Source organism: Mytilus trossulus, chromosome 12 (assembly GCF_036588685.1).
Source record: "Mytilus trossulus isolate FHL-02 chromosome 12, PNRI_Mtr1.1.1.hap1, whole genome shotgun sequence".
NCBI lineage: Eukaryota > Metazoa > Mollusca > Bivalvia > Mytilida > Mytilidae > Mytilus > Mytilus trossulus.
In genome coordinates, this window is record NC_086384.1 from 49,997,433 (window position 1) to 50,013,424 (window position 15,992).

A 15,992-nucleotide genomic window follows, 5' to 3' on the forward strand; every position below is an offset into this window, starting at 1 on the left:
GTTATGTCGTTGTTTTCTTATATTTCATACGTTCCCCCAGTTTTAGTTTGTTACCCCTATTTTGTTTTTTTCCGATCGATTTACGAGTTATGAGCAGCAGGATACTCCTGTTGCCTTTATAGTTGATAGGAGTCCTTCAGTTTTAGTTTGTAACTCAGATTTGATTTTTTTCAATCGATTTATGAACTTCGGACAGCAGTAAACTACTGTTGCCTTTGTTTATGCTTCTGTTGATATTTATGTTATTCAATATTTTGAAACATATGCAGCAGTTTATAAATATGTAATAGTTTATTACAGGTTGAAATGCCTTAAAACCTATCTACGAATGTGAATAATAAGAGTTGGATTTAAACATTTTCCTAATATTGATTCCAGATAGATTCCATATAAGTATTTACAGTTTAGAGAACTAAGTAGGTAAATAAGAACAGATCATTAACTTTTTTGTCAAACTATTGATAACACGACAATTTATCTAAGTGATAATGTCAAACGTAGGTACACTTGTATTGTCTTGGGTTGGGATAAATGGAACTTTTTAAAACATCACTTCTTTAATATTCTCTTAAATAAGATAAACGATGACAATATATGCATTTCGACTAATAATGTCTCGTCTAGGATGCTCAATTCAAAATATCTGAATAATACTAAGTTTGCAGAGATTTATGATTTAAGAGTGCTCAACTCGTCAGGTCACTACAATGAAGAAAAAATCCGTTTCACAAAAGCGCACACTGGATGGGCAATTCAACATTTTATAGATTAATGTACTAAGAAAACAAAAACAAGTTGAACACCATAGAAAGGATGTCACATATACAAAAGGGAGAAAATAAAAACCCCATGTAACAATCGACACAAAAGATACATCATAAAGGACCTCAATATCGAACAACGGAGAAAACTGAAACCTCATATTACAATTGACAAAAGACCAAATAAATACAGGCACTCACACCACATCTTCCTATATCTATTCAAAGCATAAAATAGCAAACAAAACGAAGCACACCTCCGGGTGCGGGAATTTCTCGCTACATTGAAGACCTGTTGGTGACCTTCGGCTGTTGTTTTTTTTTCTATTGTTGGGTTGTTGTCTCTTTGATATATTCCCCATTTCCATTCTCAATCTTATTTGAACTCGATACTCAAATCTAATTTACATGTCCCATCACTTCTGAAGACACATTGTTGATACTGACAAAAGTTACAATTTTGGATATACTTTTTGGAACTTTTGGATTATAGCTCTTCATCTTTTTTATAAATTTTAGATTTCAAATATTTCGGCTACGAGCATCACTGAAGGGTCATGTATTGTCGGAATGCGAATCTAGTGCAGAACAATTTGTACCGTTAATGTTATTAAGATTGATTGAATAAAGAAAATAATAATTGTTTAAACTGAATACTGTTAACTCACATATTTTCGCGAGCGATTTATTTTCGCGACTTTCGAGAGTTGAAAAATAACGCGATTAAAAATCGTCGCGAAAATGTAAATTTTCCTTATTCAACTACGTCATGAAAATTTAAAAATCGAGTAATCAAATTTGGCGAAGTGGCCTTGTAAGGATAAAACTCGAAATAAAATATCAGCGAAAAAAAGTTCGTTTTTACGGTACTTGAAATAAGCAGCCAGCATGTCACTAACTGCAAGTAGTTTTTGTTGAGTTATGTATCATTATCAATATGCTAAGGTTCTTTTGTTACTTTTTCTGACATTGGTCTTGATCTACCTTTAAACTAAGTTTTACTGTGCGTATTGCTGTGTGTATGATTGTTATAAAATAACTAGAGGAAAAGGGGGTTTAGATCTCACAAAACAAGTTTAATCCCGCTGCGTTATTGCGCCTGTCCAAAGTCAGGATCCTCTATCTCTTGTTAGTTTTTATGTCCTTTACTAATAGTTCATTTATTTTTGGAGTATGACATCCATTTTCACTGAAGTAGAACACTTGTTTATTAAGAAGCCAGCTTAATCCCGCCTCAAGGTGCAGAATTTCCTTGCTGTGTTCAAGACCCATTGGTGGACTTCCGCTGTTTTCGGATCTTTGGTTAGGTTGTTGTCTCTTTGACACATTTACTTTTTCATTAAGGATTTGAGTAAATGAGGCTTAATGTTAAGTCGACAAATCAAACAAAAATGTGCAAAAAATGAAAACAACACGTGAAATAATTTCTTGCGTCCGAAGACATAGTCGTTTGTTTAACGCAACAAAACTTCAAAAGTTTAATATACAATTATCTATCATGGTCAATTTCCTTTTTAAAAATATGGACCATTCCCCCCTCTTCGATAAAAAAAAGTGTATAACTAAAACAAATCATATATAAGGTAAGACGCGCATCCCAACAAAAGTTAAGGTGGTTCATTATCAAACAATTAAAATGAAGTAAGTGTTTACGTAATAATTGTCAAATATTTTTTAAGTATTCGAAATATACGTTTACGTGTTTTTGAACCAATAATTTTATCCTAAAGGAAAATTACTATCGATTTTAAGACAATAGTAAACCTTTGTGAAAGAGGTCCAATAGATACCAGAATAACATTTAAACTCATAGTTGGAAAATAAGCTGATATCGCTATGCATAAAAAAGGATATACAGACAAATAATAGTACACAAGACACAACATAGAAAACTAATTACGAAGCAAAACCAATCCCTTGCAAATGTGGGGCATTCTCTGGGAGGGTGAGCAGATCCTGCTCCACATGTGGCTATCGTTGTGTTGCTGATGTTATTACAAACCCTGTAAATAGTCTTATTCTGTAAATCACATTCGTGAAAGTGAACAGAACTGCAGTTACGACATTACGAACATATTTGATATCATCTGTGAAATCTGTGAATCTAAACTCATCAATCATCATACACATGTTTAGTTGATCAAGCCTTTTCCGATCGATTGACTGATTATGTTGGTAAACTTATATCAAATTTTAACAATCTTATGAATGCCCGTGTTCTTAAGGGGAACGCAAACTGTTGCAGTTCCTAGTAAAATTTACATCAACACAATAAACAGTTAGAAATGACAATCACAAACAAAACATATAACACATTTTTCATCATATGTGTGGTGTATGGGTCATTCAAAATAAAAGGTTGCACTATAATTTCAATGGAAATCTATATCATGACCTGAGTAATAAAAACATTAATATGTATACATATGTTCACTGAATTTGATATTACTCATACAAAAATCAAACCACGATGTGTTCAATAATATGACTATCAGTTTCAGATCTAAGTACTAAATTGTTCTTTTCAATATATTAAAAAATCATAACGTGTAAACTGTTTTATATGAATTATTCTATTTGAGGATTACCAAACATGTTTTACTTATAAGGTTTATATTTAAATATGCGTGTCATCAAATTTATTCACAACATCTGCATACTCTCATTCAACTCATTCGTTCCATTTTTTTTTCAATATGTTATTACAGAAATATATTAAAGAAACATGTACGTCCTGTTGGATAGTATCATTGGCATCAAAATTAGCATATGCGATCAATATTAATTTTTTTTCAATTTATTTTTTAGACGACCCCTCATTTCTCACCTGTTCTTGTTGTTCTGAACTATAGGTGCAGACCACTGTTGCAAAGGTTAGATAAAAGTCATTTTTCGTTTTGTTATCAAGGCCGGTATCGACAGGAAGTATTACATATTTGTTATTTTCTTAGCCTTAACTTTTGTGAACTGTAAATAAGTAGCTTGGGAAATTTTAATCGTTATCTTTACCTAATTTCTCTTTAGTGTGTTCATATTTTCTACAACAATTGTTTTGTTGTAAACTTCCTCAATAAGAAACTTGAGTTATATGGAAAATACATATGTTACTATTTGTTTTGTAATGTTTTGCATGACTCGTTAAATTTTGGTTTAAATACAACTTTAAACTTTTGAAATAACATTATTATTTTTATATTCTTTTGCAAAATGTTGTTTTATCAGTTTTTATTGTTTATTTGGATTACTGTTGTGAGTTCTGATTTGTTACTAAATCATTGTGATATTTCACTAACTAAAAAGCAAGTAAGATGTGACTGCAGCTCAATGAATTTAACATATATACCAACAGATTGTCCATCTAACACAACACATTTATATTTGTCTAATAATAATCTGGACTTTATATCAAGGAAAGCTTTCACTAAATATCCACAGCTTAGATATCTGGATTTAAGTGATGGTCATGTGACATCAATCGACACATCAGCGTTTGATAATTTAACACATTTAAAAGAACTGAGTTTATTTAATAATCCAATGAAAACTTTCGTACGGAATGTATTTGCACCACTAGATAAACTGCAAGTACTTCATATATCACATGACTTACTGTCAACGTATCCAAGAGAATCGTGGGCGGATGTTTTACATTTAACGAACGTGTTGACTTATGGTGGACCGTCAAATGGATCATTTGCAGAGATATTTTCTGCCATGAAGAGTCTGAAGTATTTACATAGTGAAATTCAAATGCATGTTCTGTGTGACAGTATGTTTCATGTCTTTGATAAAACGCCATTAAAATATCTAGAGATAAAAGGTAAATTAATGACAATAGAAAAAGATACTTTTTCACCTTTACGATTTCTGTCTAGTCTTGTTATTCCAAATGCACGTTTCCTTAAAATGTCAAATACTTTGCCAGCTTTGCACGTGTTTCAAAATAGACAAATGGACGAACTAAATTTAAACAATAATTTTAGAGTACACGGTGAATTCATTATAACAACTGATTTATTTACATATATCGGTAACATTTGTGTAAAGAAATTATCCTTGACCTTCAATGGCATACTAATGATAAATGCCGACGCAGTTCAGAAGATGAAATACAAACATTGTCTGGAGAGTTTAAACTTAAGTAACAATGACTTTGATTTTCACCAGCTGTTAACAATATGGTTTTTCAATTTGTTTACACATCTGAGGACATTAGACATATCGGATAACAACAATCAGTTTAGTCAAAATAAAGTTAAGATAGATTGGATTAAACATACACGTGATAATAATGATCGATCTGATAATAAATCCTTTAAAATCATTCCCTCATATTATCCTCCAGATATTGTATTATGGTTTCCTTCGACACTTGAAATCTTGAACATATCTTGTATCAACGTAGTAGGGAACCCAATCAACAGCTTTACATTGAAAGGAATAAAAAACCTGCAAATAATTGATTCAGCATACTCTTCATTGTTTGACTGCAATTACACAATATATGGACTTCAGAACGTGTTTATACTTAATGTTTCACATTTCAAATGCGGACTTTTAAATCACAACCTTCTACAATCTGCTGTCAATTTAAAACAGTTGATAATGCAAAGCTCTTCACTTAGTTTCGGCCTAAAGGATGATCACCACAGTCAATTCCTCCAAGGACTCAAAGATTTACAGTATATAGACTTTTCAAGAAATGAATTTGAAGACCGATTCAGAATTTCAACATTTAAAAGTCAATTTGATAGTTTGCAATCTTTGATACTTGAAGGAAATTTATTCACAAGTATTCCATTATGTCTGGAAGACTTTAACATATTACGTTTTCTAAATATTAGAAACAACAAGATAGCCTACTTGACAACTGAAGAAATTGACGCCATTGAAGTGCTATTTGAAAAATCAAATAGAACAATGACAGTCTTATTGGAGGGCAACCCTCTTGTGTGTACTTGTGCTTCGTTAGATTTTGTAGAATGGTTATTTACTACTAAAGTGAAACTTGACAGCAATGGTAGTTATTTGTGTGTCGAAAAAGATGGAAATATTACAACAACCAATTTCGTTTACAATCACTTGCGAATTATGAGAATAAGATGTATTACTATAGTATGGTTAATTTTTTCTGCAACTTTATTTGGTGTGCTTCTTTTATTCATTCTAGTTGGGTATCGTTACAAAATGCACCTACAATACTTTTGTTTATTTATCGGAATGGCCAATCCTCTTTTCCGGGAGCCAAAAGAAGAAGGACTTGAATATGATGCATATGTAGCTTATTGCGACGGAGACTATAAATGGGTTTATGGACCTTTGCGCTTATTTCTCGAAGAGAGACGGAATTATAAACTTCTTTTGTTAGATAGAGGAGATGTCCTTGCTGGAGAACATAGACTTTTTGCTTTAAACAATTCAATTCCAAAATGCAAAAAGATAATCTTAGTGATTTCAAAAGAGTTTGTTAACAATGATTGGGCATACTATGAAGCTACTGTTGGAATTGAACATTTTCTGGGATTACAAGCAAGAATAATTGTTATAAATCTGGAAAATATAACCAAAACAGAAATACCGCAATGTGTTCTTCAAATGATGTCATTGGACGCCAACGATCATATTCGCAAAACAGACACATTAAATGAAAATAACATTTTCTGGAAATGTTTAGATCAAGCAATGCAACGTTAATGAAGGAAAGTGACTTTTTTCAATTAATGATTTTCAACAATTGTTGTTTCATTGTAAAAATGCATTGTCAGTCTAAAGCGTATGCAAAAAAAGTAAACATTAAGAACCTGCACGGTGGTACTATAGATATGATGAACACTATATTAACGAAAGGAATAAAAGAAACCAATTCATTAAACTACGACTAAATGTGCTTACAGGTATGAGCAACAATTTTTTCCTTAACAAAAATGTATTCAAAAATCTTTTTACAGACGGTCATATGTGTAAAATGTCATTATCGGTAAACGCTTATATATATTTTGATAAAAAAAAATTAAAAAAAATGGCGTTTTAGGTCAAATACATGAGTTTGACATTTTATGAGAAGACTTCCCACAATAGTTTATGTAAAAATTATCGAGATTATTTTAACCTGTTCATTCAAATTAGCACAAAAGTCATAATTTTGAAATCCTTGAATATACTTACTATTTGTGCAATACAAAAGACTATTTCATTGCTCTGATATACAGTCTTTCTTTTTTTAAATTGGTGTTTATTGTGCAGGTAACTTCAGAAAAGTGCTTCGGCCGCAACCCAATTTTGAAGTTTTACTTTCATTTATACAAATTCTAGATTACTAGTTAACATCGGTTGTAATTATAAGAAAAATGTCACATCGTTTTTTTAAACAGACATGCTTGAGTGTATGCTAATTATGTGTATGATACAAACCATCTCTGTTTATTTAAAGTTTTCATATTTTTATATCTTATCAGGACGTAGCTATATTGAATACAATGCAATGTCAGGAAATAATGTGAAGTAGAGCAATGGTCTTTGTTTTTCTTCCCATTTAAATACCACTTCTTTTTATCAATATTCAGATCAATATCTTAGTTTTTGAACATTACCTTATATATCAGGTAATCAAGTACGTACAATTTGAAGAATAGGTTAAAATGAATGACACCATTTTAATACACGCATTCATTGAAATCCCGCCGTTATAAGAGCCCCTCCTTGTCTCTTTTATGTTTTACAAAAATGATTTGAAATGTCTTCTTTTAACAGTTTAAATGTTTTGTACAATGTGATAGATATAAAATATTGAATGTACAACCCGAATATCATTTTGTATATGTCGTTGTCCATTAATTTGTACCAACCACGATACATGGAATCGAAAACTGTTTTCCCCACGCAAATAGATATAAGAAGATTTGGTAGTATGAGTGCTAATGAGACAACTCTCCATCCAAGTCACAATTTATAAAAATAATAAACTAACCATAGATACCAGTATAAACGTTGTGTTTACGCTAGACGCACGTTTCGTCTGCAAAAAACTTAGTTGTGATACTCAAATTTAAAGTTAAAGAGACCAATTAGAGGACGAAGTTGGAGAGCATTGATAACCAAAAGTCCTAACAGTTTCGGGAAATACAGCTAAGGTTATCTATTCCTGAGGGAGAAAAACCTTAGTTTTACAATAAAGTATTGTAAACAGTAACAGTAAACCAATGTAGGTCAACGTACGGTCTTCAACACGAAGCCTAGACTCACACTGAACCACACGCTAAAAAGGTCCCAAAAGTTACTCGATAAGTGTAAAACCATTCAAACGGGAAAACCAACGGTCTAATCTATTTTTTTTAAAAAACAAGAAACAAGAAACACTTATGAACTACATCAACGAATGACAACTACAACATCATATTCATGACAGAAAAATGTAAACCAATTTAGCAAAAAAGCTCGATATGCGACAATGAATGAAAACAATAAAAAAGTTCTATCAGATGTGATGAATTAGGAAAATTGAAATACATTATAACATGCTGTGGATATCTTAACGCCAAGTTTTAATTGGATTTTGAGTAACTATAGTTCAAATTATATTCAAATTAATTGTACCTTAACCAAAGAGCAAACACAATTACTTTAGTTTCAACGATTGTTTCGATAAACATCCAAGTCTGTTATTTTGAAGTGTTTGCACATCTATGGTGAGTTTATTTACAACCACTAGGTCGGTGCCACTGCTGGTGGAGATTTATTTCCCTGAGGGTATCACATGCCCAGTAGTCAAAACAGGCGTCTGGCGTATATACTAAATTTAGTCCTGATGAGTTTAATTAAAACATTAAAACATAAAAATTGTGTTACCGTTACGCCAATTTATAATTTTATTTTTAGTAACTATATGTGTCAAATTATATCAAAATCAGTTGTACATTAACCAAACAACACACACTGCTTGTGTATTCAACGATTCCACTGATAAACATATCCAATTTTCTTATGTAGAAGTGTTTCCACATTGAAACTCCCATTTGTCAGTAAGATAGTTGCTTAAAAAGAATAGCATCTCAAGAATATTTTGAACTTAAACTAACCAGAGAGACGAAAGACACCAAGAACATATTAAGGCTAATAAGTCGAAAACAAACTGATAATCCAATGGTTGCATAGGAAAACAACACATCAACAAAATACAAAGAACTATACGACACAACGAACCCCAACGATACTGTTACACGTGAAATCAATTTAAGTAGAAAAATTGACTTTGCGAATAACAAATAATGTTTAAACAGTAGGACAACAAAACTACACTCAAGTATTTAACAAATATATCCATGGTTGTATATGTAGGACTCTAAAGTGCGATGGGGACGCTAAAGTCCGATGGTCACGCTAAAGTGCGATGGTATACGCTTAAATGCGATTCCTCCTTACGCTAAAGTCCGATGGTCTGCGAAAGTATAGGCGAAAGAAACGTAGTTGGATTATGACGTTAACAGTCGTTTATACAAACTAAAAGTTAACACACCGGATGAAAAATCACAAATATTTCATTAAGAACTTTTAAACCAGATGTCAATGTCTAAATTACATTAACCCTAACTGTGCTTTGATGGCTAAAACAAAGGGGATTTATTTTGGTAGTTGAAAGATGAGCTTGAATCCTGCAGTCGGCCGTTTTACTTTAGGCTCTATTGATACAAGTAGTATTCACATTTACATCCTGTGTTCTGATTTTATTGGAAACAAACAGATACATTTGAATCATTATTTATATAGCAGTTGTCTTTGTGGTCCCTGTTAGAACCTTTTCAATTTTACTGAAAAGTATCGTCGGCAAAACAAATAATGCTACATGTGTTCATACGTTAATTATAAATTGTCGGCTAAATCGTTATAGTGTAGACATTGCATGTAAATATAGCATGGCTATGAAGTTGTTTCAATAAAAAGAGACCAATCGCCTTTCTCTATTATTTGAATTAAAATATGCATCAAATGAATGTTATATATTCCGACAATAATCGAATTTTGTATATGTGATTTAAAAGGACGGTAGTAAAGGAAGGTGTTCCAATAAGTACTAGACTACAACGTGTGAACGGCAAGCTACTCGTGTTATCACACTATTCAACAAGAAATATCGTAACTACAATCCCCTTCCCTTTCATGAATGTGACTTACCGAATTCAGACTATTTACCGGATTTGTAATCACATAATCAACACGACGGGTGCCACATGTGGAGCAGGATCTGCTTACCCTTCCGGAGCACCTGAGATCCCCCTTAGTTTTTGGTGGGGTTCGTGTTTTTTATTCTTTAGTTTTCTATGCTCAATCCAAATAGTAGCATTCATTGTTAACAAACTCATTTGAAATAATTAAGATCATCTTTTTACATTTTGAAATGGAATTACTAATGGCAAGTCTTTTTTGACCAGGCCGTACATGCCCATCTCCTCTTTTTGACAAAAGAAGTCTATAATTTCGTCTCTCTTCAAGAAATGAACGCAAAGGTCCATACACCCATTTATAGTCCCCATCACAATAAGCTACATATGCATCATCTCCAAGTGCTTCTTCTTTTGACTTGCGGAAAAGTGGATTGGCCATTCCGATAAATAAACAAAAGTCTTTGTAACGATATCCAAGTAGGATAAATAATAGAAGCACACCGAATACAGTTGCAGAAAAAAATAACCATATTGTCGTTATACATCTTCTTCTCATAATTCGCAAGTGATTGTAGACGATATTTGTTTTTGTGATATTTTCATTGTTTCCGACACACGAATAACTACCATTGCTGTCAAGTTTCACTTAAGTAATACATAATATTTATAATATTCTACAAATTTTAATGAAGCACAAGTACAGACAAGAGGATTTCCCCCTAATAAGACTGTCAATGTCTTTTTTGATTTTCTAAATAGCGCTTCAATTGCGTCAATTTCCTATGTAGTCAAAAATAAGGAGTCTAAGCTGGTTAAGGTAATTGAGTTTCAATGGAATAGTTGTGAATAAATTCCTTTCAAGCATCAAAGATTGCAAACAGTCAGTTTGACTTTTGAATGTTGAACTACTGAATTGGTCTTTGAATGCATTCCTTGAAAAGTCTATATACAGCATAAGTTTGAGTCCATGGTGGAATTGTCCATGGTGATCATCTTTTATACCAATACTTAATAAAGAACTTTGCATTATCAGCAGCTACTCCAAATTTAAACCCGAACAAAGAAATTCAGGATTTAAAATTCAGGATTTGAAGTGTGACATATTTAGAACTCCTACGTTCTGCAATCCGTAAAAAGATAGGTGCAGTCGTAAAATGAAGAGTATGTTAAATCAAACATTTTTAGGGTTTTAATATCCTTAAATGTGATGATATTTATTGAACTGGTATGGCTGTGAATAAAAGATGCGTCGATGAATTCAAGCGAAAACGGAAATCGTATAACGACATCGTATGTGTTGCAAATGTGTATGGGAACTTAACTTTTGTCCTGATGGCCGGGGTAACATTGTTCATTATATCTCTTTTGTATTGGTATATTCTTAGTGAATCTTCTGAGATTTGTAAACAAAATTGAGATTTACGATCAGCCAAGCTCTTGATGATAATCGAAGTTATTATTATTTAGATTGAAATTCTCAAGACAATGTTTGTACTTCATCTTCTGAAAGGCGATTGCATCTATCAGCCTTATACAATTTCCAGTTAAAGATATTTTCTTTACACAAATATTACCTGTATATGCAAGTAGTTCTGTTGTAATAACATATTCCCCGTAATGTCTAAAATTATTGCTCAAATCCAATTCATCCATTTTTCGATTCTCAAACACTGGCAAGCTGGTAATGTTTTTGATAATATTAGATAATCTTGATTTGGAATAATAAGACTAGAAAGAGCTTTTAAAGGTGAAAAAGAATGTATTTCTATCGCCCGTAATCTGCCCACTATACTTAAATATTCCAACGGTGTACTTTTGAATGCGCTAAAAGTAGAGTTATGTAAAATATTATGTTCATAATCAATGTAGAAGTAATTTAGATTTTGCATAACAGAAAATATCCAAATCGCGAATGATCCATTTAACGGTCGACCATAAGTAAACACCATTAAAGCGTATTTTTACAGTTGTTTTCATAAGTGAACAAAAGGAATAATTCTCTTGTTGAATTTCTTGATCGGTGCCATGAATGCACGCTCATTTCATATTCAGACACTTTCGTCCCTGCACTATACAGATTGATATGAATAAAATGAGGAATGGATTATACGTAAGTTAGAAAGGAACCAAAATCAAAAACAAATATCAAAAAATGACATATAGGGAGCAATATATAGAGTTACCATGTCTATTTTACTATCTAAACAACGCGGTGTTTGTGTGTATAGAAGTGTGGTAGAACTAAAATAGGTTTGATAAAACAATATTTAAATTTGTACACCTATTTCGCCGGGAACAAAGGGAAAATAATGTGAGCCACTCAAACAAAACTTCAGTTACTGTAATATCTTATGCGTAAAATATTTTTCTATTTGTTTATTCAGTAAATTATAATTTTCTTTGGTGCTATCACAAAAAGAAAAGAAAAGATAAGTAAAAGCTCACCACATCAAGAGAAAAAAAAACCATGACCAACAAAAGACAGACAACAATAACACAACATAAGACTGAAAAGATTGACCGACAGGAATATGATAAAAAGCCGGGGTGACAACGTGAGATATAGAAGAGTGATTATATAGGTGTCATAGCTTGGTGATAACAGAAACAGTATCACATTTATTACACAAGATAACTGGTTTCTGCTCCACTGGTGTTTCCAGACAGGAATATGATAAAAAGCCGGGGTGACTACGTCAGATATAGAAGAGTGATTATAAAGGTGTCATAGCATGGTGATGACAGAAACAGTATCACATTTACTACACAAGATAACAGGTTTCTGCTCCACTGGTGTTTCCAGACGTGTTTTTCCATATAAGTCGGTGATAAATTCAAAATAATATATCCGAAATCATCTGTGACACAGATATTTCATAACGGTCAACTAGAGTAAAACTTTCTACTTTTTTCCTTTATGAAATAAATCACGCCAAATTCAAATTTTGAGTAATGTAATGTTTTCTGACCAGACAATGAATGATCCACATTTTTAATATTTATGACTGGCTCAATATCAACAGTGCTCTTTCCTTCAAAAGTGTCGACTGTTGCATCATCGAAGGAAACTATCAACCTAATTTGTCTTGACGTAAGAAACACTACGGGAGCCAGGAATTGCTCACATTTTAGCAGCATCTGCGAATTTTTCTTTAAAATTTCTTTACACTCATCCCTATATTTTACAAGCAAATGCTTCTTGTTTTACATTATCTTTACTTACTTGCTCGTGTTCTCATGGATATCAGATTTAATTTTGAAATGAAGGTTAATTTTCGAATGACTGTTTGCCAATCAAAATAACATATTGTAATGAAACATAAATGCAATGTACTCATATGTATTACCAAATTTTGAACGACATCAAAGAAACACAAAGACATAACTCAAAAAGATTCGATAATGAAAAGATGAGCGAGGCTTTTGATTGTGTTCTATTTTACATAGCTATTGTTATAGATCAGACTGATATAGATGATGGTTATACTTGTAACTCCAGAGTCTCTGTGTTCTATTTGACAACTATTGTTATAGATCAGACTGATATAGATGATGGTTATACTTGTAACTCCAGAGTCTCTGTGTTCTATTTGACAACTATTGTTATAGATCAGACTGATATAGATGATGGTTATACTTGTATCTCCAGAGTCTCTGTGTTCTATTTGACAACTATTGTTATAGATCAGACTGATATAGATGATGGTTATACTTGTATCTCCAGAGTCTCTGTGTTCTATTTGACAACTATTGTTATAGATCAGACTGATATAGATGATGTGACTCCGGAGTCTCTAAAGATTGATTTAAGCTCTAATACTGTAGTCGGTAAGGATGATTTTATTTCAATCCGTTTGCTGTATGTTAAAAATAGTTCATTTATTTCATACGAATTATTGTAATATATATCTCTGTCTGTAACAGAGAGGCAAACATTACTTAACTTTCGAACTCATAATTCCAAAATAACATCATGAAAAAAAGACACATTTCAATAAAAAAAAACACAAAAAAAACCCACATTCTCTGAAACAATGGGATTGATCTTAGGTGCTCCCGTCGTATTGCAATGATAAGTATAAAAGATGAAAAATTTGACATTTTGATTTGGATTTAATATTGTTGAGTTGTGTGAGTGATTTGTATGCCCCATTTATGGCCATAATGTTTTCTGTTCTGTGCGTGCGTTTGTTCGTCCTTCCGTCTGATTGTCCGTCCGTTCGTCCATTCGTCTCTCCCGCTTCAGGTTAACTTTTGGTTATAGTATTTGGTCGAGGTAGTTTTTGATGAAATTGAATCCAATCAACTTGAAACTTAGTAAACATGTTCCCTATGATATGATCTTTTTACTGAGATTCATCCTATTTTACGGTCAACCGAAAAAAATTAAAGTGCGGATGGGGCATCCGTGTACTTGGGACACATTCTTGTTTATTATCTATTTCATGATGTATACGATATTATTAAAAAAAATGATGCTACCATAGGAATGTATTGTTATATGTAGTGGGGATTAACATTGGGCACAATAGCGTGAAACTTCCTGTTTTGATAATAAACCCTTGTTTAACAACAAAACAATTAAATATTGGTAACAATAGCTCTTTAGCACAATGAACTTAAGGTATGAGTTCTATATTTAAATGTTTACGTATTGCTTGACTGGCTTCATTTGAAATGTTAAAAAAAAGATCAAAATATAGTTAATGATACAGTGTTTTATTCATTTCGTTGTGATATATTCAGAAATCAGATTACATTTTAAAGATTCACACATTAATTTTACCAAAATGTTGACAATTCTATGTTTATTCTTTCTTTGTGTAAACTGTACTTTTTCGTTAATTTATTCTGGACATTGTAATATTTCATTAAGTATGAAGAAAATGAGATGTGATTGTAGTTCGAGGAATTTAACATTTATACCAACAGAATGTCCACGAAATTCATCAGAGTTATATCTGGCTAACAATGACCTTGGCATTTTAGGTAAGGAATCATTTTCTAGATATACACACCTCACCTATCTAGATATAAGTTATTGCAATATAACGTCAATCGACCAATCAGCTTTCGATAATTTGACACAATTAAAAGAACTGAAATTTTTCAATAATCCTTTGAAAACATTTCAAAGTGATGTGTTTTCACCACTGAATGAGCTACGAATTATTTCCATATCGCACACTTTGCTGTCAACGTATCCAAGAGAGTCGTGGTCTGATGTTTGCAGAATTACAACAGTGATTTGTGACTGTGGTCCGTCAAATGGAACATTTTCGGAGATATTTTCCGCCATGAACAATTTGAATTACTTCCATGTTGATTATCAGAGTGATGTCATACATAACCTTACATTTCAATCATTCAAAAGGACGCCATTGAAACATTTGAATATCAATGGCCAATTACGAGACATAGAAATAGATGCTTTTGCACCGTTAGAATTACTTTCTAGTCTTATTATTCCAAATCAAAATTTTCTTAAATTATCAAGAACATTACCAGCTTTGCACGTGTTTCAAAATCGACAAATGAATGAATTGGATTTGAGCAATAATTTTAAAAATTATGGTGAATATGTTATTTCGGCTGATCTATTTGCATATATCGGTAACATTTGCGTAAAAAGATTATCTTTGGGTTGGAATGGTATAAGAAGGATAGACGCTGTAGCCTTTCAGAAAATGAAATACAAACATTGTCTTGAATCTTTGAACTTAAATAACAATGAATTTGATTATCATCAGGATCTTATTGTATTTTTTTTTAATTTCTTTATAAATATCAAAAGAATAGACATTTCTGCGATAACTAGTAGATCTATTGAAAACATTCGAGAACAAAGTACTAATGGTACAAGAACGCTGGATCACCGAGTTATATTCCATCCTCGATCAGATTGGTCTATCAGACTACCTTCTTCACTCGAATTTCTAAATGCATCATTTATAATCGGATGGGATAATCTGATAAACAGTTTAACATTTAAGGGTATTACAGGATTGAAAATTGTTGATTTTACATACACATCATTTGACGACTGCAATTACACAATAAATGGGCTTCAGAA

General features: G+C 32.1%; 1 protein-coding gene across 1 annotated transcript; it reads left to right on the top strand.

Moving 5' to 3' along the window:
- The first annotated feature begins 4,085 nt into the window (after positions 1–4,085).
- Positions 4,086–6,455, top strand: LOC134692534 (toll-like receptor 4). Its single transcript, XM_063552990.1, has one exon. It carries the CDS (start codon positions 4,086–4,088, stop codon positions 6,453–6,455), a length of 2,370 nt encoding a protein of 789 aa, XP_063409060.1.
- Positions 6,456–15,992: the final 9,537 nt, after the last annotated feature.

Excerpts from the sequence above, each read along its gene's own strand:
- LOC134692534 (XM_063552990.1), top strand. The coding sequence starts at position 4,086 with ATGAATTTAACATATATACCAACAGATTGTCCATCTAACACAACACAT.